The following is a 26013-nucleotide window of genomic DNA, read 5'->3' on the forward strand; positions in this document are numbered from 1 at the left end:
CAGTTCCAATTCTGTCCAAATCATTTCTACTCCTAAGAGTTCTCTCTCTTTTCTTTCATGAACCTATATCAAAATAAATGTCGGCTATCTAATAATGACCCAGGTGAGACAGATACTTGTTATTTTATTCTAATATAGTTTGCAAATGTATATTATTATAATAGAGTGGGAGGAAATTATGATCAAAGTTTGGCAGTCTTCTTCTGAAACATTAAATAAAGTGTGCAATTTGGGCAATAGATTATCTCTGCCAAGAGAAAAAAAATCAATTATAAATGTTAAAAACACAACTACCTTCCTTTAATTTACAAGTGCTATGCTTTTATTCATGTTATTCCATCAGTCTAGACCACCACTGGCATAATCGTCTGCTTACTAACACCTTTAGGAGCTTTCCCTGATCTCTCAGAGAGAATCAGCTGTATTTTCACAGTACACGGCCTACATCTCTACTTAACAAGAGTGCAAGCCTTCTTTTCATATTATGCAAGTTAGACATGTGCATATTAGCTGCTTTCACCACTCAAGAACACGAACACTGTTGTTCATAAAACAAACTGAGGCCTTAGCTGAGGATTAAGGATTTTGGTGGGAATGAGACAAAAGTAAAGAACTGTTAGGACTGGGGTACCAGGGAGCAATATAATGGAATTAGTTCACATTGTTGTTCAGTGGGGCAAGTCACACTTGGGTATATTTCATGCATCATCACCTCAGATGGTCTTTTGAGTAGATACCAGTATTTTAGTTTCAGGTAAGTTGTTTGAACTGAAATAGGACTCTCAGAATACGGGTGAAAATATAGTGAATAAGACCCTTTCTAAAAGCTACGGTGACAGTTGGGGATTCTTTCAGGTGAGCAGATGTTCAAAAAATGACTCTAGCCTCAGAATGAAAACCAGTTAAGAAACTAAGTTAGACAACAGGATCCTTGTAGTTAACAGGCCATCTGGACAGATCAACAACATAATTCCAAACCCTACTTTCTCCTTGTAGGAGCCATGATCTGTGAATTAGTAAACAGTTTTTTGTCTGGATAGATGGATGGGTGAGTAGGTGGATGGATGGATAGGTTAGACAGAGAGATAAGGTTAATACGTACATACATATGTAGCTAAAATAAGTGCACAAAATTTTTAGCAGCAGTTATCTGTGTTTGGGGACTTTGAGGGTTTTTTTCACCACTTTCTTTCCATTTTCCCCAATTTTTTATGGAAATGTGTCTTATTTTTATAATCAGAGAAAAGGTGATTAAAACATATGTGTCTATGGTAATATTGGTTTTTCACTTGACTAAACCAATCATTCTCAGTCGGGGGCAATTTTGTCTCCCAAGATAGCCTTTGGTAACGTCTGGAGACATGTTTGCTTGTCATAGCTGAAGAGTGTGCTACTGGCATCTAGTGGTAGAGGTCAGGGATGCCTCAAGACATCCTACAACATATACAATGGTTTCTAACACTGTCTCAGAATTACCCAAATAAAAATGACTTCTGGACTGATGGATATTGGAAAAGATTGTGTTTCTTGTTTACCTTTAAGTTTTATATAATTGACTAGTAAGAACCTCATGTCTTAACAAATTCTAATAAATATATGTTGGGTTGAGTTGAATTTAAAGTGTATAGTTCTTTTGAACACAATTAATATAGGTACAAAGATGCATTGTAAATTTTTGAATTAATAATTAAGATGCATATTTCTCTAGACCCATCTAAAATCAAGAATTACGGTTGATTTAATTCAGAAGGAGGTTAGTGAGCATCTATCACTTTGTCAGATGCTCTGCGGAGTATAAAAGTAACATAAAAAGCATTCCCTGACCTTGAGGAATTGGCAATCTAACCAAAAAGATAGAACATGTCCTGAGAAAATCATTTTGTTCCAGAGCAAAACAACACACGTTTGCATGCCAAAATGAGTAACAAATTAGTGCAATAGGAGTTTAAGAAACAGAAAAAAAACTCAGTATGTCTGGAATTGTCGGAAATGGCTATAAGAAAAGAGAACTGGATTAACAGACTGATGGGTAGAATTTCAACATAAGCAGCAATCAGGGGAAGGTATTGAAAAGCAGAGAAAATAGCATGAACAAAACTTGGAAAGACTGATCATCAGTTCAGTTCAGTTCAGTGGCTCAGTCGTGTCCGACTCTTTGCGACCCCATGAATTGCAGCACGCCAGGCCTCCCTGTCCATCACCAACTCCCAGAGTTCACTCAGACTCACGTCCATCAAGTCAGTGATGCCATCCAGCCATCTCATCCTTGGTCATCCCCTTCTCCTCCTGCCCCCAATCCCTCCCAGCATCAGAGTCTTTTCCAATGAGTCAACTCTTCCCATGAGGTGGCCAAAGTACTGGAGCTTCAGCTTTAGCATCATTCCTTCCAAAGAAATCCCAGGGTTGATCTCCTTCAGAATGGACTGGTTGGATCTCCTTGCAGTCCAAGGGACTCTCAAGAGTCTTCTCCAACACCACAGTTCAAAAGCATCAATTCTTTGGCGCTCAGCCTTCTTCACAGTCCAACTGTCACATCCATACATGACTACTGGAAAAACCATAGCCTTGACTAGACGGACCTTAGTCAGCAAAGTAATGTCTCTGCTTTTGAATATGCTATCTAGGTTGGTCATAACTTTCATAGGCAGATTGATAAGGAGTCAGAGAACTACCCGGCTGAGCAGGTAGTAGATTTGAACTGCAGTTGGAATTTAATTATGGTGAAACTTATTTAATTATGGTGAAAATCAAATGTGTATTATTAGGAATACTCTACAGAGTAAAGTAATAAAGAGAAAAACAAATATATTAATGTACATATGTGGGATCTAGAAAAATGGTATAGATGATCCTATTTGCAAAGCAGAAAAAGGGACACAAACATAGAAGAAATATATGGTTAAAGTTAACAAGGGGGAAAGCAGGTGGTGGGAGGAACTGTGAGATGGGGATTGACATATATACTCTATCAATACTATGTATAAAATAGACAACTAATGAGAACATACTGTACAGTGCAGGGAACTTTACTTAATGCACTGTGGTGACTTGAGTGGGAAGAAAGTCCAAAAGTGAGGAAATATATGTATATGTATGGCTGATTCATTTTGCTTATAGTAGAAACTAATAACTCAAATGGTAAAGAGTCCACCTGCAGTGCAAGAGACCTGGGTTCAGTCCCTGGGTTGGGAAGATCCCCTGGAGAAGGAAATAGCAACCCACTCCAGTATTCTTGCCTGGGAAATCCCATGGACAGAGGAGTCTGGCAGATTGGGGTCACAAAAGAGTCAGACATGACTTAGTGACTAAACAGCAACAATATAACATTGTAAAGCAACTGGACTCCAATAAAAATTAAGAAAAAACAAAAACCTTGTAAAATATCTAAACCTGTGAATGGGATAAACATGCCATCCCCAAAGTTGTGTCTTCAGTCTTCATCACAGAGTGATTATTTGACCTGAAAGGAGGTAGCTTCATCTTCCCACACGTACAGACCTTCTACTATATAAAGCAACAACCTGGCCTATATAATGTACCTAATACTCCATAAAAGTGGCCAAAAGCAGGGACAAGCCAGATTTAGCCATAGCCTCAGGTAGCATTTTCCCCACTGTGACTACAAAAATAGCAAGAGTCCTCATTTCAAAAGAGAAGTCCTCTAATTAAAGAATGATTTTAATTACTGTAACTAATATCCTAGTATTATGTTTTTGTCAAGAGAATCAGAGAACAAGTATTCCATTTGGTCAAGGAGTCTTACAGAAGATGAAATGAATAATTAATGTTGTTCAGAATTGTTAAACTTAATTCAGTACACATAGATGTAGAGCTAGTAATTAGTTTCCAAAAAAAATAGATCATTGACTGAAAAAAAAAATTTTGCCTTATACTTAAATATACTCTTCAAAACCCTTTCTAATCATTAAGATAAACTTATCTTTTCTGACTGGAGACCCAGAAGAAATAACATTGCAGAATGAATAGGTTTTATACTGTGGACAAAAAGACCTCCAATGCAATAACAATTGATAATTAATTAAAAATAATTCCCGAGAAGAATGAACCAATGTGTCTTTAAAATAAAAAATTAGCATTTATACCTTTAAACCTATATATACTGTAGTCAAATTAACTATAAAATGAGAATTCTTAGATACCCATGAAAGAGGTTTTGGTAAATGTGAACTTACCTATAAAGTTTTGTTGGCTGGGAAAATATTTAGCTGCATATAATAGCCTCAATTACAGTGGCTTAACCAAACAGAGATTTTGTTTTCTTTAATGAGAATCCAAGAGGAAAGTAGGCCTTGGTTCTTATTGATGGCTTCATGATGCCATTTAGAACAAAGTCCCTTCTGATTTTCTAATAAGCATCCTTAGATGACTTCCAATTGCATTGCATTGCCCAGAAGTACATCATGTGAACCACCCCTAGCTGAAAGGCAGGCTGAGAAATATAGTTTTTAATTGCGTGCACTGCAGCCCCAAATAAAACTAAAAAAGAAGTAGAAGCATTATAGAGACCAATTAGCAACTCTTTTCAACAACACAAAATCAGTGATTATGCTAAGACCCTAAACCATTACAATCGGTTTGTTAAAACACTGCTAAATGAATTGGGTAACACATAGCTCCAATATCCAGGTGCCACACAAGTCTATTTTCTAGGATTGCTTAAACTAGGTCATTTTGTGCCTTTAAACTACATTTCTCTCTAATGAATTTCTTGGAGAACAGCCCAAGCACAGCTTGTATCCATTCATAGAGAATGTTTGTGTGTAGTGTTGATAATCCTACAAGAGCAAGAGTGATCCATGAAGATTTCCAATCAGTCAGAAAGTTTCCAGTTGTTATTCCTGGGTGTTAACTGACAGAGCTAATCCAGAGAAGTGAAAAAAAGGGTTAATTAAAGATATGGTATCATACTTTTATTTTCCCAGCTGCTTTCTCTCTGTTATTTTAGTAAAGAAGCAAGTGATGGTATCTTAAGAACTGTCAAGCTCCTAAAAAAAAGAAAAAAAGCTCAATATCTAACTGTATCGGGCACATAATAGGTGCTCAAGGAATAGTTCTTGAATAAACCTTTTATCTGTTTACCCTTATCAAAATGTGTACAGAAACTGGTTAAAAAGAAGCATTCTCCATCCACTTTAATGGAACAGTCAAACATTTAGTCATCATCCACTCTTTGTGAATAAAAGCTCTCTGAGGAACTGCTTGCTATGATCTCTCCGTGAGAAGGTCTTATTCTGTATTTTGTGTGACCTGGCAGATTTTTTCCTCACTCACATCCAATGTTAATTAATCAAATCTATAGGAATCGGTTTGTAAGCTATTTGGCTATCAAGCAGATTATTAACATTGTAAAATCAATTTAAAGCCATTTTCAAGTGTTTAAAATCCCCTTAAAATTTCCCAAATCAGCATATAAGTCAGTTTGAGATGGAGCTTGGGGACTATCAGTCAATACATCAGTTGATCAAGCACTGAATTTATGTTGAGCAGCATTTGAAGATAGGTGAATAATAGCCCCTGCCCTTGATGACTTATGATCCATTTAGAGAGACAGTATGTGTGCAGGGGGAAATCATGAAATAGTGTCACATTGCATTTATAATTTGTCAAATTAATAGAAGAGACAATAAATGATTCTTTTTTCCCAGAATACTGATTAGTTTGGACTTGACTAACATAGAGACATGAATCAAATACATCCTGGTATGTAACTGAAATTTGAGACCTGGATAGGAGAATCACAGCACTTTGAAGATTAGAGTGTGACATACTGGTTAGCATAGATAAGCTATAAAGAATCCACTTGAACCATAGGAAGCAATGAAAACAATTGTTCTTTTCCTTCTCTCTTTAAATTAGGTCATGGAACGAAAGGAGTATTTGAGCTTCTATCTGGATGGCGGAGAACCAAAGAGAATTTGCCCTTCAAAGACAGGGTAGCAGATGCTTATTCGGATGTGATGGTGACCTATACCATGACCAGCTCCCTGTACTTGATCACCTTTGGCATGGGTGCCAGCCCGTTCACCAACATAGAGGCTGTGAAGGTCTTCTGTCAGAACATGTGCGTCTCCATCCTGTTGAACTACGTCTACGTTTTCTCCTTCTTTGGCTCGTGTCTCGTGTTTGCTGGCCAGCTAGAGCAAAACCGCTACCACAGCATCTTTTGCTGTAAGATTCCTTCTGCAGAATACCTGGGCCGCAAGCCTGTGTGGTTCCAGACAGTGATGAGCGATGGACATCAACAGACATCCCATCACGAGGCGAACCCCTACCAGCACCACTTTATTCAGCACTTCCTCCGTGAACATTACAATGAATGGATTACCAATATCTACGTGAAGCCGTTTGTGGTCATCCTCTATCTCATCTACGCTTCCTTCTCCTTCATGGGGTGCTTGCAGATCAGTGATGGGGCCAACATCATCAATCTACTAGCCAGCGATTCCCCAAGCGTTTCTTATGCCATGGTTCAGCAGAAATATTTCAGCAACTACAGCCCTGTGATAGGATTCTACGTCTACGAGCCCCTCGAGTACTGGAACAACAGTGTCCAGGAGGACCTTCGGAGACTCTGTAGTGGGTTCACTGCAGTGTCCTGGGTGGAGCAGTATTACCAGTTCCTGAAAGCGAGCAACATCAGTGCCAGTAACAAGAGTGACTTTATTAGTGTCCTACAAAGTTCATTTTTAAAAAAGCCAGAATTCCAGCATTTTCGAAACGATATTATCTTCTCCAAGGCAGGAGATGAAAACAACATCATTGCTTCTCGCTTGTATCTGGTGGCCCGGACAAGCAGAGACAAGCAGAAGGAAGTCATAGAAGTGCTGGAAAAGTTGAGGCCTCTGTCCTTGTCAAAGAGCATCCGGTTCATCGTGTTCAACCCCTCCTTCGTGTTCATGGACCATTACAGCTTATCTGTCACTGTGCCTGTTCTGATTGCAGGCTTTGGTGTCCTCCTGGTGTTAATCCTGACTTTTTTCCTAGTGATCCACCCTCTGGGAAACTTCTGGCTAATTCTTAGCGTCACCTCAATTGAGCTGGGCGTTCTGGGCTTAATGACACTATGGAACGTCGACATGGATTGCATTTCTATCTTGTGCCTTATCTATACTTTCAATTTTGCCATTGACCACTGTGCGCCACTGCTTTACACGTTTGTATTAGCAACTGAGCACACCCGAACACAATGTATAAAAAGCTCCCTTCAAGAGCATGGGACAGCCATTTTGCAAAATGTTACTTCTTTTCTTATTGGGTTGGTCCCCCTCCTATTTGTGCCTTCGAATCTGACCTTCACACTGTTCAAATGCTTGCTGCTCACCGGGAGTTGCACACTTCTGCACTGTTTTGTTATCTTGCCTGTGTTCCTAACCTTTTTTCCCCCTTCTAAAAAGCACCACAAGAAAAAGAAACGTGCCAAACGAAAGGAGAGAGAGGAAATCGAATGCATAGAAATTCAAGAGAACCCTGATCACGTCACTACCGTCTGAAGGGTGTAGACTCATGGATTATTTTTCTTTTCCAGTATTACACAATGATGCAGGGCCGATAAAGCTCAGACCTCAGCTGCTTGGGCTGGCCAGGGGTAACAAGGCAAGTCAGATGAAGAGTGAATTATTTATAACACGTCAAGGTGTCCACTTCCAGGGGGGCAAGAGGGACTCAAAGAAGGGTAAAAAGCTCTTTGAAACCTTGTTCTCCACTAAAGATAAGTTTCTGGATGTGATCTTAAGAGCTCTTCCAAGGAACAGACAAATCGACGGAGTGTTAGAAGGCAAAAGGAACAGCTACTTTGAAAAATAAAATGCTTAGGAGAGATTGAGTAGAGAAGATGAGGGCCTCCAAATAGCAGAGAAGACTTCAGAAATGTCAAAATTGCCGTGGCACTTTTCATATTTGTTTTTTGAATAGGTTGGTCAAAGGAAACCTATGCACTTGGGAAGTACACATCTAATCCTGTCTAAACCAAAGGACTTCCCGACTCATTTTACGTATATATATATGTATATGGCACATATACATATACATAGATTTGTCTTTAGTGTACATCGATGTCTGTGTGGAGAGAGGTACCCATTTGCAGGTGGGCTAGCCTTTCTTTAGAGTCCAATGAGCCTTAGCCAAATCTAGATATGTTAATGGCCACTCTACATCAACTCAAGTGGTGCAGCAGCAAGAACATTGTTCAACTGTGCACTAGGCAAAATAAACCGATTTGGGCCCATTAGATTCATACACCATGTTGTCAATCTTTGAGATTCTTGCTTTGGATGACTTGGCAAAAAAACACAAAAGGCATTTGAATTAATTGCCATGGGGGCAAGGTTTCAAATCTCATGTTAGTGCTAAATATTTACCATGGCTTCTTATTGGCTTAAAATGGTTCTCTGTATTTTGGAAGGCTGATTTAGCTGCTTTTAGGGAGCTCACCCACTGCAAATGAGCATGTATTGTCCATACAAATGTGTATAAGGGTGCACAAGTGTGTGTGTGTGAGAGAGAGAGAAAGTCGAGGTATTCCATAGTCACAGTATTCTCATTTTAGATGGTGAAAATATACTGTCTTGGAATATAGGTAATGAACACAGGAGAAAGTGGACATAACGCAGAAACTTGTTGCAGAATGAAACAGAGGAAATGAACCATCACCACTCGTCATGTGCCCTCAACTGGTTCTTAGTGTGAAAAAAAAAAATATTCTAATCCTATAAAGTCTAGTGTGTTCCTTGCATTAATATTTGGAACATTAACCCAGGCCACGATCACCACAGTAATAGTCTCTATAACTACTGCAGTATTGTTTTGTACCTCCTTGCGATATTTTTTTTTGTTACCTGAAAAGTGCTTGTCGGTTGGCCTGCCTCTTAGGGTGATTGTTGCTCTCCATGAGTGACATAGTAACTGCAACTGCTGCTGAATTCTCTCTCAAAAAAAGTACTGAGGTAAATGTTTTCATTGCGTTAAAATTTACAACTGTTCCCCAGCAGATAAACTCAATCTGTTGGGTGCTTCCTTGGATGAATGCTGTGCTTCCTGTCACAGAAAATTACTAGAAAATGCCTTTTCCCATGCCAAGCAGTAAAATCAGTTAATTTTCAGGTAGGACTTCACAAATGTCCAATGATCATAAAATCTGCTAGTCAACTCTTTTAAGTGGAAGAGCACTACTCTCTGCCACCAACTTTGGTTGCATAATTTAAATGAATTTAGAATATTAAAATCTCTAACAAACAAACAACAAGCTTCTGGACTCAGGTTCAGAAAAGAGATGCAAACCATTCCATTCTGATTTCAGTGTTTTTTAAAAAAATAAAATTGATAGGTGAATGAAGTAATGAAACAACCAAATGAGCATACTTTTACGAATGAAGGATTTACCTGAATACTAAGGGAAAGGAGAACTGTTTCTTTACAGTTTCTTTTTAGTTAAATGAAAAACATTTAACTAAATTTCACTTTATTAAATGTGGAGTTTGTTTTGTCCTACCTCGAGGTTATTGAGTTTCTATTGGAAATGATCCATGTCTTCTCAATTGTGTTCATGTGGGGAAAATAGCAATAGATGGAGTATGGAAAATACTTGCCATGACATAAGATTATTGTTCATACATTATGTGTAACGTCGCGTCATAGATAAGTCTAGCCTTTTGCCTCCTGAGCTGCTCTGCTAGGATGAACTGGTATTTGACACTAGCAGACCTATAGACCTTGCTGTTACATCTGAAAGGGAAGTTTTTGAGGCATTGGGTGTTTGGATGGAGGAGACGGGACTCTCTTTTCACAGTTGACTCATCATTTGTGAAGATTGGTTTTACATCCTTTTCAAAAGATGGGAGGTCATCAGCTGAGAAATCCCATTAGCTATCAGTCCATTTCTTTGTAAAATGTGCCATACATCATTACTTTACCAACTTTTTAAAAAGCTTGCCTATTTGAGTCATTTTTTTTCTTGATTACCTTAGACAATTCCACATGCAAAGAAGATTGGCAGGTTGGTTTATAAAGAAAGGATCAAGCATGCCAGTTGCCAAAGGCATGTGGGAATAGTGGTATAGCTACCCCACCACCAGGGCAGTTCTAATATCATGCCCCCATCATTGAGACAGTCTCTATTTGGACAGGGAAAACAGTTCTTTTTTAGGTTAGATCTTCAAGGATCAAAGTGACTAAGAAAAACATGAATTTCTCATTGTTCAAGTGACTAGAGGTATGGAATTTTGGAAGGGACATTATCTTTTCCAGGACACCATGGTACTCTTTCATGAACTGCAGCAATAATTTATTGAAATGGAATTTCTTGTTCTGGAAGAGTTAATATACCACACAAAATGCCCTAACTTAGTCCTTGGAAGCAATTTAAGTCTAGGAAGAATATAGACTGTAACTGAGCATCGTCTGACCTCCCAACCTCACTGTGAAACAGACATTTCCAAGAATTCCATTCACTGAATGCCAAGATGAAATAGAAGATCATGATTTGCAAGTGACACCAAACCTCTGCCTTTATCAGTAGCTGGTGTGCAACTCTTCAAGGTTTTCGAGTTTACTCCCACTGTCTTTAGTCCATTTGTGAAATATTGATGGTGTTTAAATTAGGAACTTTTCTACTTCTAGAAGATGACCTATCGAGTCCTAGAAAAGAAGAAAGCTATGAGAAATATCTCAGATGTGTAGAATATTTTATTTTGCTGAAACATGGTTTTTCCCTTAAAGTGAGAGAATTTTAAAGTCTCAAAAACCAAAGTCCAAACGCTTTCTGAATTTAAACTGGAATGTGGATTTGTTTCTTCCCACTGGAATTTAAATATGAATTAGAACTGTAAGAGCTGCACTCTCCATGATGGTTACTAAAGCTTCAAAGAGGTACTCACCTAAATGATAGAAAAGAGATTTGGCTAACAGATTCTTTCCCTCTTATTCGTTAAAGATAATCATATGCCAATTTAGACCTTGCACAAGTTTTTTAAATGAAAAGTATACTTAAATGTCATCCCATGAATTCTTTCAGGGACCAGTGAACCTCTTTGAAGGTTGTGCACGAATATTCTATGAAAGAATTATCCTCCACTGTGGCTGTATCATGTGAGTGTTCCTTTCCAATTTTATTCCTATTTATTTCCACGGACTTTTTGGTTTTACCTTGTGAGATTAGAAGAAGAATTAAGATAAATGAAGCTCCTGTGATGCCCTAATAGCCATTCTTGATTGTTGAATTCAAGAGGATGAGAGCTTTGTCCATTTTGTAATTACCCATTGCACTTTCCCATAACAAGCTGATCCTCTTAGGCTTGTGGTTAGAGCTAGGGATTAACTATTGCCATTCAGAATTACATGTATTTTTTATAAGTTGACTGTAAATATTATAATTACAGTCATATATTTTTATGACCAAATAGTTATGAATGCCTAGCACTATGCATGCATGGTTACTAATAGTACACAGACTTTTAAAGACACTATTTTCATGGTTATTGCAACTTTTAGTAAAATTGTATCACATATTCATAAATGCCTTGTAGGTTTTGGTCCCAAGGGCCTAAAATTCACAGAAATTTCCCTCCCAGGAGGAACAGTTTAAAAGCTGCCCTCCCTGGGTGCCAATGGCAGCAAGCTCTTCTAGAATGTCCTCTGGAAAATCCTGGAGAGTAAGTCTGGCTTCCAGGTAAAGGACATAGCAGGTTTTATGTTAGTCAGTGATTGAGCGCACTTTAGTGTCCTGTGTTTGCTAATCTCAAAGTGAACCATATCATGCCTTGAGAACAGAATTTAGGTGTTGTCTCCTGTGAACTGGGGAACTCGGTCATTCCCTTGACCTCTTTCTAGAGGAATCCTTCTGTTCAGTCTGTTTTGTTGATGTTTGCAAATGGTACGGATAATCCTTTCAAATGTGAGCCTGAAAACCGTCATTTATACCAAACTAGACTTAGGAGCACTTTCCTTCCCTTTAAAAACAAACAAAGCAAAGACACTTCTTGCTTTTTCTGTGTTACAAAAAAAAGAAAAGGTGACATATTTTATGACACTGACTGAAAACCTATCCAGCCCTGAATTGGCATGCCCTTGAAATCTCCCCATCTTCAATCTAAATATAAAACTCAGCATCATCACTGTGGTGCAGGCATTTATCCCAATCTTTTAAGCAGTGATTTGCCAAAAGGTTGTAGAGAGGGGAAATGAGCTAAATATTTTTCTACTGGTTTGTCTTCAGAATTATGACAGCAAATGTATTTACCAAATGAGAGCAGTGAAATCATGAATGAGAGCAAAAAGCCAGTTTGCATCAGGTTCCGCACAGGAGGGACTATATATAGATATCACAACAGCAAATTGCTTTGATTTCTAAATTAAATGGCCAAGGTTTGACCCACCATCATGTTTTAGTTGGAAGGGCAAGGATGTTGTTCTGTGCTTGAAGTGTTGTGGAACTAGATCAGGCAGCAATTGATAAGATTGAAAGGATATTGAGAAATAATCTCTCATGCTTAAAAATTCAGATGTCTATACATTGGGCAGAGAACAGGTGGGAAAATTCCATATATTTTACACTTTAAGATATAGCACAGAGAACTGCATGGTGCCTCAAAACTATAGATTCTTAACTGCTAGCAAAACTGAACAAATGCCAACAAACTCCATTTGAAGATTGCCTTCTCATTTGTCAGATTCATAACCTGACCTTTGCGGGTAAAGTGCTCCTGAATTTCCAAGCATGAATCAGAACCATAGATCATTTTGTGAATGAAAGTAGGATACTAGCCTGTCTCCTTGAAAACAAGCTTCCAGTTAGTACCCAGATAAGCATTATCTGGGCAGGCTGTTGGCATTGCTCTGACTTTGTGCATCTTTGACATATGATGAATATTTTGTTGATGTTTTCTCTGTACTTAATTAGGGCCTCTCTGCTGCTGCTAGAGAAGTTCCTTGCTTTTCTCATGATATGGAAAATGATTCAAAGAGAAAGCACATGCATGTGTATTTAGTTGGGTCTGACTCTTTGGGACACTTTGGATTGTAGCCCACCAGGCTCCTCTGTCCATGGGATTTCCCAGGCAAAAATACTGCGATAGGTTACCATTTCCTACTCCAGGGGATCTTTCTGACCCAGGAAGATCCGAATTGCAGGCGGATGTCTTACTCGCTGAGCCATCAGGGAAGCCCAAAAGAGAGAGGTATATAGGGTTAAAAAATCAGATACAGGAATAGTATTGCTGGCTAGTCTACAGATAATATCAAATATCTTCTGCAGCTCTAAAGATGTTGTCAAGATAAAATGGGCACACCTTCAATTGCGAAGCTCTAAAAGCTAGAGATTTTTTTAATATAACAAAGTATCTATTAAAATTATTGCTAATTTTGCAGTTTTATAGATTCTGTAAAGTCAATTTCTACTATTTTTCCTACCTGAAGTTTTCCCTAAGAAAGTTCTTACGGGTCATACTATTTATGAAGTCTTAAAAATCAGAAGGAAACTTTAGAAACAAAAAGATAAGAACACCTACTGGTTACATGTGGTTCCTGCTCCATGTCGCATGTTTGTACTTATCTGAACTGGGGTCTTTAGAAGTCACATGTCACTGTGTTCTGATTTCCCATATTGCTAATGGCATGGCCAGATAGTACAGCATGGCTTCACTTCCCTCTATTTCCATAGTCATTAGAGCAACTGCATTACATGAAGGGCTCTGTCAAACCAGTGGAGAAATAAGAACTTTAATGCTTTGGATGATTTCCTTGAAGAATATTCTAGGAGGAGCTAGAAAGACTGCCATCAGTAAGGGACAAGGGAAGGTTATTAGAAATGCATTACCTTTCAGTCTTGTATAAAGTTATTAACTTGCATTTTTGTACAGCCAACCTGCAGTGTGTTGTGGGGAACATTTAATTTATTTCATGTAAAACAGTCAACAGAACCTCTCCCTAGAAACTGAAATAGTAATACCTTCCATCATTCTATTTGGTTGATTCACTGGTTATTGGTAGACCCAAGAAAGTTGGAAGAAAACCAAACTGTCATATTCCTATATGCTCTGCTGTGGTATGCGGCATCTCTTTTGAGGGAGAGCCCGGAAATTCTGGCACCTTTTTTTCTCAAACATAAAATGGGCTAGATGCTGATAAATTAGACTTTAAACTCACCAGTACAAGTTATCTCAAAGTTTTAGCAGTTTAAGCAACAATTTTATTATTCTTTCCCATTAATTATGCATTTTTTTCAGCAATAGATTTTCTTGCTCTTAAATAGGAAATCTGTCTCAGTTGAAAAGGGCAGCGATCTCTCCAAGCTACCTCAAAAGGGTACTAAAAGACAAAATGGCAGGCAACCTTTGATTAAATGGCAATATGTTAAAAGCCACAAAGCAATATTATTTGTCAGCTCTTCTTGATGCTCTTTTACTTTGTAAATTTAGACAGACTAAATGTGAAAGGAATACCCTATGTGCAATTCTACTTGTGCATTCTGATTAATAATATTCATTTATATGAAATCTCTCAGGACTGTTGTCTGGTATCTCTCTGCAAACATCTCAAAATGTGATTCAGAAAGAGAAGAACAACCTGACGTTGCCTGTGAGGCAGTGAGGTGCACAATCAAATGATCTGTGGAATCTTCAGTAAAAAATCCAAGTGCACTTCTTATCAAAGGAGGGAAAACTCTTGTTTGTTTGCCCTAAGCAAACAGAAAGAGATGAAGTTGCCAGTATTTGGTACTGTACTTAGGTTTTCTTTTTCACTAGATGCCATTACTATTATTTTTAGCTAAATTGGAATTCTAAAACAGAAGTCACTTCTGGAAACATTAGAATCAGTGAAAAGAAAACTGTTAGTAAGAAACACTCTCCACTCATGCATAGACAATTTGTAGGAATGAGAGTTAACATTGAGCACTTTTATTTCCTTTCTTTTCCTAAAACAAAAACCCACTTGCTCTTAATCTAGCTAGTCAAATGCTAATTTCTATAACAAAATAAAGGATAATGATAGAAAGTGTGAAATTGTGAGACTCTAATGTCTTATCTAAATACTTATCTAATGGCAAACCAGCATTTTCAGACATATTTCTCTGTAAGAACATTCTTTTGTTTAATATTCTGTGACATATAGATTCTTACCACCTGTTGTTCATGAAAACAACCTCACTTATCACTTCTAAAATAGTGCAAAAAACTAATAAGCCATTTAAAGCTCTCTTCTCTGTAATTCTGTATCTTGGATTCTAAAACTAAAGCTCCTTATTGAGGAAAGTTTAAAAAAGAATTCTGAACAAAAATGTCAATGTCAAAAAAAAAAAAAAATGTGTATTTCCTAAGTTGTATTCTCACTCCAACATATCTTCAAAATCGGGAACTGCCTGAATGCCCAGTTTTTAAATCTCACTAAGAAGCAAAAATTTCCATGTGAGTCCTTCAAAAGTCTCCAAATTCCCTGAATTTGGTCTGTCATCAAAATTTATCTCAGTTCTATCTAAGCAAAAAAATAATTTATAAACCAGATTTTTCTGACTATAATAAAAATAAAGAAATAACAAATTATTCCCCATAGGTGCAAACATATATTTAATAATTAATCTCCTAACTCAATCAAAGGAAATTATGTTGCAAATGTTCCCTTATTTCATTATTTTCATACTTTGTGCACAGAGATATAATAATTTTAATTTTCTCAAGATTATTTTGTTTAGGAACTGTGTGATCTAAAGTCTAAAGGTAAAAATCTTGAGAAAAATAACACAGTCTTAGCTGCTTGCAAAAATGTCATCTCAGTTATATTTATTATAATACCACTAGACAAAATTATTCACAGTATTTCTGGCTTTGTTGACCTTTTATTTTAAAAACAACAAAAGTCTGGCTCCATTAGTCATAATAAGGAACAGTTAGCATATTAAAATAGCGATAGATGAGACAGGTGCTTACTCTTTCATTATGAGGGTCCATTAACTTTACCAGTTCTTTCTAGGTCACAGTCTCACATGCTTCTAACTAGGATATTCGTAGATTCACCTTCCTCACTTTCATTTCTTTTTGCTAATATTAAATGCCCCACAGAATGTCATGTTCCATGGCCTCTTCCTCTAACCTCAGTGAGATCCTTGGGCTCCCTATTCTTTAGAGAGATATTCTTCTGGGCTAAGAATTAAACTTCTTAAATATAACATCCCATGACATCATAGTGTAACATAACAATCTATATTTTTTCAATCTTTTATTGAATAATTTACCCTTTAAAAATACCATACATGCATTTAAAATAATACCATGATAGTATATATCAAGGATTCCTACTTGGTTAGGCTAAGGTTTGAAGCAAACACAAGATACCGTGGCATTCTTGAAACATATATTTTATAAGTGTCTGCGTTTACAGATATTTTTATCACGTATAAATCACTGAAGTGTTACTGGAATAGATGGCCTTTGTGTGCATGCCTGCATGCATGCTAAGTTGCTTCAATCATGTCCAACCCTGTGCACTGTAGGCCCCCTGGCTGCTCTGTCCATTCTCCAGGCAAAATTACTGGAGTGGGTTGCCATGCCCTTCTGCCGTGGATTTTCCCCATCCAGGGACTGAACCCACACCTCATGTTTCCTGCAATGGCAGGCACTCTCTTTACCACTAGCACCACCGGGGAAGCCAAATGGCCTTCCAGGCCATAGTACTGGAGTGGATTGCCGTTTCCTTCTCCAGGAGATCTTCCCAACCCAGGGCTCAAACCCGGGTCTCCCGCATTGTAGACAGACGCTTTACCATCTGAGCCACCGGTTAAGTCCTAAAGATCCCTAATAATTTTATTAACTTGAAATCTAAAGTAATTTATCATCAGTTCAAAAAATTTCTCTCTAAAACATCTCACTTCATTCAGTTTAGTCAGTCAGTTGTATCCGATTCTCTGCGATCCCATGGAATGCAGCACGCCAGGCCTCCCTGTCCATCACCAACTCCCGGAGTTTACTTAAACGCATGTCCATTGAGTCGGTGATGCCATCCAATCATCTCATCTTCTGTCATCCCCTTCTACTCCTGCCTTCAATCTTTCCCAGCATCAGGGTCTTTTCAAATGAATCAGCCCTTCGCATCAAGTGGCCAAAGTATTGGAGTATCAGCTTCAATATCAGTCCTTCCAATGAACACCCAGGGCTGATCTCCTTTAGGATGGACTGGTTGGATCTCCTTGCTGTGCAAGGGACTCTCAAGAGTCTTCTCCAATGCCACAGTTCAAATGCATCAACGGCACTCAGCTTTGCTAATGGTCCAACTCTCACATCCATACATGACTACTGGAAAGCCATAGTTTCTTAACATTTTATTAGAGTAGGAACATTAACTACAAAAGTTTTCTTACCATGTGAGAACTCAGAGCTGGGGCTCAGAGAGTGGTACTCAAGCTTACAGACAAAGCACATCCCTCAAGCTGCACGTGATACAGTTCCAGATCTGGATAAAATTATTCATGAACTTTCAGCACCATTTTCAAGTCGTTAAAGTCAAGAACATTATATCTTTGAATACCAAGTCCACTGTATATAATGAATAATGTAATGTCGTTACAGGGAATACATGGATAACCAATATTTCACCAGCTTTAACCTGATGTGAAAATTATACTGAATTAATAATCCATAATCCACTTCCTCATAGCTCAGTTGGTAAAGAATCCACCTGCAATGCAGGAGACTTGGATTCGATCCCTGGGTTGGGAAGATCCCCTGGAGAAGGGAAAGGCTACCCACTTCAGTATTCTGGCCTGGAGAATTCCATGGACTGTATAGTCCATGGGGTTACAAAGAGTCGGACATGACTGAGCAACTTTCACTTTCATGTCAATCCACTTTAGTACTTTTGTTATTGCAGATTTCATTAGTGACGTCATCTGCATGAATAACCAGAGAACTCTAATAACATTTCGTGTTATCTAGCATTTCATATTTTTTCAAACAAGATGCCCAGAATTTTGTCTGGAAATATTTGATATACTCAGTAGCCATTTCCTATCAAGATTTAATATTTCAATCAGTAATTTATTTTGCATTTATCTTACTCAATTTTTTTCTAAAATAATTTTCCTTAGAGTAATTAAAACATGTTTCCTTTGGTAAGAATAAGCATGTCTAGAAAGGAGTGAAATAAGAACTTGGCAAAATTAAGCGGGACAGGTGAGCATATCTGCAGGAGGTAAAGTTCAGGAAAAGAATCACTTGTTATCATTTATATGTGCAACAAGTTGAAATTGCCTACTGCTTTTCCCCCAGCTTTATTGAGATGCAATTGACAGATAGCATTATGTGAGCTTAAGGTGACACACTTACATGTTGCAAAACGATTACCACCCTCGCATAAGTCAACACCATCACATCACATGATTACCATTTGTTTTTGTGGTGAAAACATTTACAATCCTTTTTACCATAACACGTGTTCCTGTCTGTTATAGTTTATGTTCACTTATTTTTTTTTCCTACTGCTTTTAATGATGGCAGCTGACCTGGCAAAGAGTAGATCGTACAGGTCTTTCTGCTTCATGGATACTCATTACTTATTTATTCAATGAAAAAAATAAATTAAAAATCACTTGCCTCTGACTTGTCTGCCTGTGACCAAATGAGAAGTGAGTTATTGAACAATCTCAGTCTGTGAGAGCTGATTTATGAATGTCTCTGGAATTCTCTTGTATAGCTGGTTACATGGGAATAAGGCCCCATTTAAGGGAAGAATTTCAGGTATGTCAAAACTCACTAACCTTTCTAGTAAGTCGAAATGCTAGAACCTAGAGCTTTAGACATCTTAATAGTGAAGTAAAAGGGAATGTGATTTGACATGAAGTAAAATAAAAAGGACAGGGATAGGGGATGATTTAAAAAAAAAGCTAAAAAAATGCAGAATTTCTTAAGAGGGAATGCAACCGCTAAACTAAATTTTATAAGTATAATAAATGTTGAAAATGAATGAGATCTTTGGTCTCAATATTGTAGCTATTGAACTTGATATATGCCAGACTGAGGATATATTTTTAGCCATTGTTTAATGAAAGCAATGGTTGACAAACCCATACTTCATTAGGAAAATCCACCACCACAAAACACCCCAAAGGGCCCCCCTCAGTCATACAAATATGATAAAGGTTTGCTGAAACTTATATTAGTCACATCAAAAATGCCTCTAGAAGTAAAAGATCTTTTAACTTATGTTCCAATAGTTTTTCTTTACATATTATATCTAAATACTTAGAGAACTCAGGTTTTTTTAGAAAGAGCAAGCCATAACTAAACGTTCACAGGTACAGAAAATAATTTTTGATTGGAAGAAAGTTTTCAACAACTGAAACTTTGAGCATTTACCTTGGAGCTTGGAAAGTAAAACGGCATAATGAACCAGCCATATCCTTCACTAATTCATCCAACAAACATTTAGTAAGCACTTTTAGTATGCCAATTAATGGGCCAAGTCCTATCCTAGGGTCAAAAAAATGTTCAAATAATTCAGAGGAACATTTTAATGTCTTTTATAAAAAGAGGAAAGTGACTATTTGCTTTAACCCAAACAGTTGTATTATGAAACATTGGCAAGACCAGAATTATCAATTACTCACTGTTATCCTAATCTAAAAATTGTTCAATATTTTTAGACAATGTTTGTTTGCCATAATAAATAGCAGTTACTTTATTAATTGTTTTGTTTGCTGGAAGTGAGTGCTAGATGAGTTTGGAACAAAATGATAAGGTAAAAAGCCAGGACAGGTTAATCAATAGATTTGTGTTATTTACAATGCAGAAGATAAAACCTTTGAGGGTGTAAATCCTTTTAATCACTATTAATATACTAAAACAAGCTAGTGACTAAAAGTATAAACAAGTTCTAAAACTCATAATTTGATCCAAAGGGGAAAAAAGCTGATAAATAGACCAGTTAGACCAAAACTGAGGCAGATAAGAAAAAAAACCAATAAATTAAAAAGGAAAAATTGTTTTATGAAAGAGCATTACCAAAGAATGTTAATGAGGAATCATTCCTGCCCTGTTGCCACCTCCGCTCACTTTATCCGGTGTGACAATGACTGAGACATATTCAGAAGGATGGCTCACAGAAAGGACAAATCTTGCCTAATTTGTGAAAGAAGAGTCCATCTATGCATGGAGGGACAGCTTTTCTCTCTTCATCTGAACCTCCAAAATGCTGGTCCAGTTGAAAATTTAGCACTTGGAGGATTGTGAGATCTCAAGCTTTGGACTGAGATTAATCTGAGATTTATATTTTCCACTAACATACCTCATGCAAGAGTTGACTCACTGGAAAAGATTCTGATGCTGGGAGGGATTGGGGGCAGGAGGAGAAGGGGACAACAGAGGATGAGATGGCAGGATGGCATCACCAACTCGATGGACATGAGTCTGAGTGAACTCCGGGAGTTGGTGATGGACAGGGAGGCCTGGCGTGCTGCGACTCATGGGGTCGCAAAGAGTCGGACACGACTGAGCGACTGAACTGAACTGAGCTGAACTGAATGATTTGAGAGTTATCAAACAGCATCTGCTTTTCTTCTTTGTTCAACTGGGCCTGGATATGTCAACATTTATTTCTTAGTTGAACTCTACTCTCTTCAGTAGAGAACTGGTGAAAAATGTGTATAAAATTATTTTAAGTCTAAAAAATCATAAAGACCTTACCACAAGAGAGAGAATTCATTTTTATGAAAGGGTTTCATCACCACTGTTCATCCGTAACCTAAGGAAGTAATCTCAAGCAAGTGGCAGGTGATTCAAATAACTTAGTGGTCTGGTGGACTTTTACTCAGTAGCTTAAATATCCAATATATTTGTAATCCTCTGCTCCATTGACAACCCTCATCCTGCTTGGTAACAGTATCTTGGGGAACTGGAGATATAAATTCAGAGGAAAAAATTATAGCTGATAGCAAACTTAAGGAGAATGGATAGCAGTACTATTATAAAGAAAGAGAGAAGGCTACGTAGATGGGGACCCCATTTCCTACAAGGCACAAGAGAAGAGTCTACAAATTCATAATCCCTAGATTAGGATCAACAATGACATCAATCATCAGACAAATTGGAAATTGATCAACTATGTTTCGACCTACTAGTGTTTTGTTGTTGTTCGTTCGTTTCCATGGCAACATCCTCAAAATTTCCTGAATTTTTTTTTTTTTTGACGTGTGGATTTCTTCTTGTTTTCTTAATTAACACATCATTTTATGTATTCCTTTCTTTTAATTACCTTGAGTGCAGTGTTAGGCAGTGTATGGAAATGTATTACATGGTTTCTCCCCTAAATTGCTTGGGATCTATTTGAAGATGCTAACAGAGGAAACAGTCCTGAGTGATAAACCACAGAAAATGGTTGACAAGGACTCACATGGTCCATAAGTTAAAGTTAAGAGCATCTGGGCATCAAGGCCTGTTGGCTTTAAAGGGGAATAAGTGCATGAAGGAAAGGCAACTTTATTTGAAGAACACAGTAGACCTGCTTAAGCTGAGGATCCCATTCCCTACAGCCATTCTTGCTGGTGGAAGATGCATGATAGAGGGAACCAGACCCAACCTGTCCCCAGTCTCCTCCTCCCTGGCCTCCTCTCTGGCCACAATCCCCTTTGTCCTCTTGTGTTCACTGTTCACACTAACTTGAATGCTTTTTATCCACTCTCTAGCCATAAGTGTTCTTCCCTTTTTTCATGGTATTTATTCATAAATACTATGCCATTAGAAAGGCCTTCTGTGACCATCTTATAAAAGCACAGAAACACTGCTTCCCTCCTTAGCACAGCGTTTATCATTGATCTGTCCCCAATAGGTTAAAAGCTCTATGAGGCCAGAGGTTTTTTTCTGCTCTACAAATTGCTACGACCTCAGTACCCTAGAACAGTGCCAGGCTTATATTAGGCATTCAATGAATATTTGGGGAAAGAAGGAATAAAGGCAGGATGGAAGAAAGGGAAGGAGGCAGGAACGAAGGGAGGGAGGGAATTAGATCAAAGTGTGGACCAGTTTCAGGAGGCCCTGGAAAGGTTCCAGTGTTTCAATTATTAAGTTGAAGCCATTGGATGTATCTCGTTGTCTAGGAAGTAATTCAGTGTTGTTATTATTGTTTAGTTGCTAAGTCTTGCTGACTCTTTTGCAAGCCCTGGACTGTAGCCCACCAGGTTCCCCTGTCCATGGGATTTACCAGGCAAAATACTGGAATGGGCTGCCATTTCTTTCTCCAGGGGATCTTCCTGACCCAGGGATTGAACCTGCATCTACTGTATTGGCAGACAGATTCTTTACGGCTGAGACACCTGGGAAGCCCAAGTCAGGGTAGACTTACTGAAAAAGTAGAAAGTTCCTAGCCTATGAATTCCTTGCCAGGTAATATTAATGTCAGCCTTCCTTTTCCTTAAATATTTATCAGTAGCTTAAATTTTAACAAAAGCCATGATTTCCTTTGACACAGCAGGCAGTGTGTTCATATCCTATCTTATAACTGAAAACATGAAAGATTATCATCCAACCACAAATTTAAGTAAGAGAAATCACTATGCTACTTCTTCCTGGCCAAGGAGCTCAAAGCTTCTGCCTGAAACCTTTTCAGTTGGAATTTTAGTGTTATGTCCACAAGCACCCAAAGCTAGCCTGACATAAATATAAGTTAAATATATCATCTGATGCCCAGGAACATTTTCTTCTTCCTGCAAAATGAATAATTTATTGGTATTTTACCTGCTGTTCCCAAACTCATATTAATGATTCATTTATTACTCCTCAAAACAGATGCTCATAATTAAATTACAGGTTCTGTGAGATCATTAGTCCTCTAATGGCTGCAAGAATTAAGAAGAAATGTTGTAGTTTAAATTCATCAATTTAAGAAGAAATGTAGGAAGCATTTTTCTGTACAGCTGATATTTGCTGTATCATTCTTTCTGGAAGAAATCTCTTCTAAATTTTTGTTATTCTAGAACTCTTTTATTTCTTTAACACCAAAATATTTATTATTCAATTCTAACCACAGAAATTGCAACTCAGATGGCTAGTAAAGTGTAGCCTTGTTGCTTATTCTAATTTTTTATTGCTTTTTGTTTCATGCCTTAGTTTATCCTTATTAGAATTTCTCCAAAATAATGTAATTTACGGTGGTGAAACAGTATTACATTATTTGTGGCAGAAAATCCTTTATTAATTGTACCACACAGGTTTCAGCATACATGAAGTTTTCTTAGGTTCTGTAGATATTTGGGAGATGTGATAGCTATTTTATTTTCATTAATATTTTCCTCTCTACCCTGTGCTTGCTGAAATTGTTTATATTTTTATCTACTTGAATCTTGAAATTAAGGTAAGCTGAATATACTCAATATTTTTTTATATGCATCATGTTGTCCTACACAAGGAATTTATTTATGGAGAAAGGTGATGAATATTATAAACTAAAATCACATTTTCTTCTTGTGTCTGCCTCTGACTCTGAACCTGGGCGGGGGGGCGGGGTGCCTGCTACAAAATCAAGTATATTTCTGAGGACCTTCCCTCTCCTATAATTGCCAGGGTATTCACTCAGGCTTCTCACGTGGTTTTATAATTTCTATTGGAACACTTCCTGGGGGAGGTACAAGAGAGACTGCATAAACAACACTCAAGTTTAAATGTCCATAGATGGTCTGGTTCTGCCACTCTTAGCTCACAAGATAAATCAACTGAAGTGTTTCAGAAATGTTTATGTTTGGATTTGCATTTGAGGTGTGAAAAAAAGTAGCATCCTTAAACGTATTATCTTCAGTTCTCAAGGTACGGATATCTAATTATCTCTAGCTAGTTTGCTCAAAAACTATTCTAATAAAATTTTCTTTGGCATGTCAAGTGTTAAAGTACCAGCAAGTAAAAAAATATTTAATGGCAAACATTTGTGTGTTTAATTTCTAGTGTTCAACATAATGCCATCTTTACTAGACAATTTACTTCACCATTTTTCATTGCCATTCTCCAAAGGAAAATAAGCAATTTGTTAACAGTTTATAGTATTCAGATACGATGAAAGAGACGCAGCCACACTTTTAACAGAAACACTGTAGCTTAAAATGTTTTGCTAAAGGTATGAGATTAGGTCAGCAATGCAAAACTCAAAAAAATTAGAAGGCAATAAAAAAATGTAGATATTACATGTGACTACTTCACTCTACCCAGACTCTTCATTTCTTTTTTTGACAGAACTACTCTTTTATCTCGTCGAAAAGCGACTGTCAGGATTATCAGTGTGATGCTGCTTTGCTCCAGGACAGGAACTGTAAGGAGTGAGATATTTTGAAATGATGTAGTTTTGCAAGACAGAGGTTAACTCCTGCAGGAAACTGCGAATTCACATGAAACTTTGTATTGTCACTATGTGTCTGTTCTTAGGAGTCTGGGTAGGAAAAAGTTTTCCACTTTACTATAGATTAAACACCATTTCCTGCAGGAAGCACAATTCACCAGCACATGGTTACCCCTCTCTGGTACAAAACTGTTGAAAGAAGAGAAGTCATTGTTTTGAAAATATGTAAAACGACACTAATCATATGCATTTTTTTTTCAAGTGAGGCAATACTACGATAATACAAATTATTGTGTCTAGGTTTTCTCCAAAAGATCATTTTGTTGGATTCAGAAAACTCAAATATTCCCTAAGCATCTTTGATCATAAACTTTGTCATGCTTCAGCTTTTGGCAGTTTTGATAATTCATTACTGATTATTAATATCATTCTTTAAATACAAATACTGTTCCCTTCCCATTATGAAAAGCTATTACAAACATATATGGATTTCTATAAAGGTTGATGACTATATGCTTTTTTATATTAGAAAATCATGTGAAAACAAAATTAATCTGATGAATGCTGTTAATTATTTTAACTTTTTTATTAGGTATAAAATGTTCGTAAAATTATTCTCTCTATAACTTACCAAGATTTATCAGCTTGTGTAATTTTTTATAATCAGAGGAGTCTGGTTTTCTAATTAAAGTTTTGTCAAAGAAAATAAGTTGTGTGGCTTTTTTTCTTCCTTGGAAGCATATTATTAAAAAATGCCAAAAACACGTCCAGATTTTCTCTCCTCCGCTATGTGGTATGCAAATAAAATCGTATCCAGCCAACACACCTGGATTTGGGGATATTTTAATTTCCCATTATGGGGAAAAATAAACAAACAAAAAACCCTTATGCATATCTGAATACCATTAGAACAAGCTTACAATTCACAGAGGCCCAATCACACCTACTTAGAAATTCATTCCATCCACTCCTGAGTTTAGGGAGAGGGCGAACCCAATATGGTAAATACCATCAAAGTGAAAGTCACTGAGTCGTATCCGCCTCTTTGTGACCCGATGCACTGCATAGTCCTTGGAATTCTCCAGGCCAGAATCCTGGAGTGGGTAGCCTTTCCCTTCTCCAGGGGATCTTCCCAACCCAGGGATCGAACCCAGGTCTCCCGCGTTGCAGGTGGGTTCTTTACCAGTTGAAACACAAGGGAAGCCCAAATCCGCACTCTCTGCCAAATTGCCTATGAAACAGATAAGTACAAAGGAAATGTTACCAGATACCGTGCTTAATTGAAACTTTTCTTCTCCAAGGAACCAATTTGCTGAGAGCAGACTGTATGAGATAAACGATAAGAGTGACAAGCAAGAACAACATGACCACCATCATCAACTTCGGGACCAGGTATCATTGTGCTTTCCCTTCTGTGATCTAGAAAGCTTACTGCTTTTAAGAGTTCCCCATCAAGATGCAAAAGTCTCTGGAAAAGGTGATACTATAGATCAATAGTGATAAAGTTTAACAGCTTAGCAGTACATTATTCATTAACAATTTAGCAGGTATTAGCCAAAATGAGAGTTCCTCTTTTTTTTTCCTCTGAGGGATAGTGTGTTAGTTTTCTAACTGGAAGAAAGGGAAAGCTTACGGGGTGAGTTAAATTTCACCTCCTCTTTAGTTTACCAAGGCCCAGAATGATTTTTTTAAAAATCA

General features: G+C 37.5%; 1 protein-coding gene across 1 annotated transcript in view; it reads left to right on the forward strand.

Annotated features, from left to right (window-relative positions):
* Positions 1-8312, forward strand: part of PTCHD4 (patched domain containing 4) — a 212212-nt gene extending 203900 nt beyond the window's left edge. The window contains exon 3 of the mRNA XM_040249492.1: positions 5878-8312. Within this exon, the coding sequence (XP_040105426.1) occupies positions 5878-7511 (1634 nt within the window). The 3' untranslated portion in view covers positions 7512-8312. The remainder of the gene's footprint in view (positions 1-5877) is intronic.
* The last annotated feature ends 17701 nt before the right edge of the window (positions 8313-26013 follow it).

Source organism: Oryx dammah, unplaced genomic scaffold (assembly GCF_014754425.2).
Source record: "Oryx dammah isolate SB20612 unplaced genomic scaffold, SCBI_Odam_1.1 HiC_scaffold_11, whole genome shotgun sequence".
Lineage (NCBI taxonomy): Eukaryota > Metazoa > Chordata > Mammalia > Artiodactyla > Bovidae > Oryx > Oryx dammah.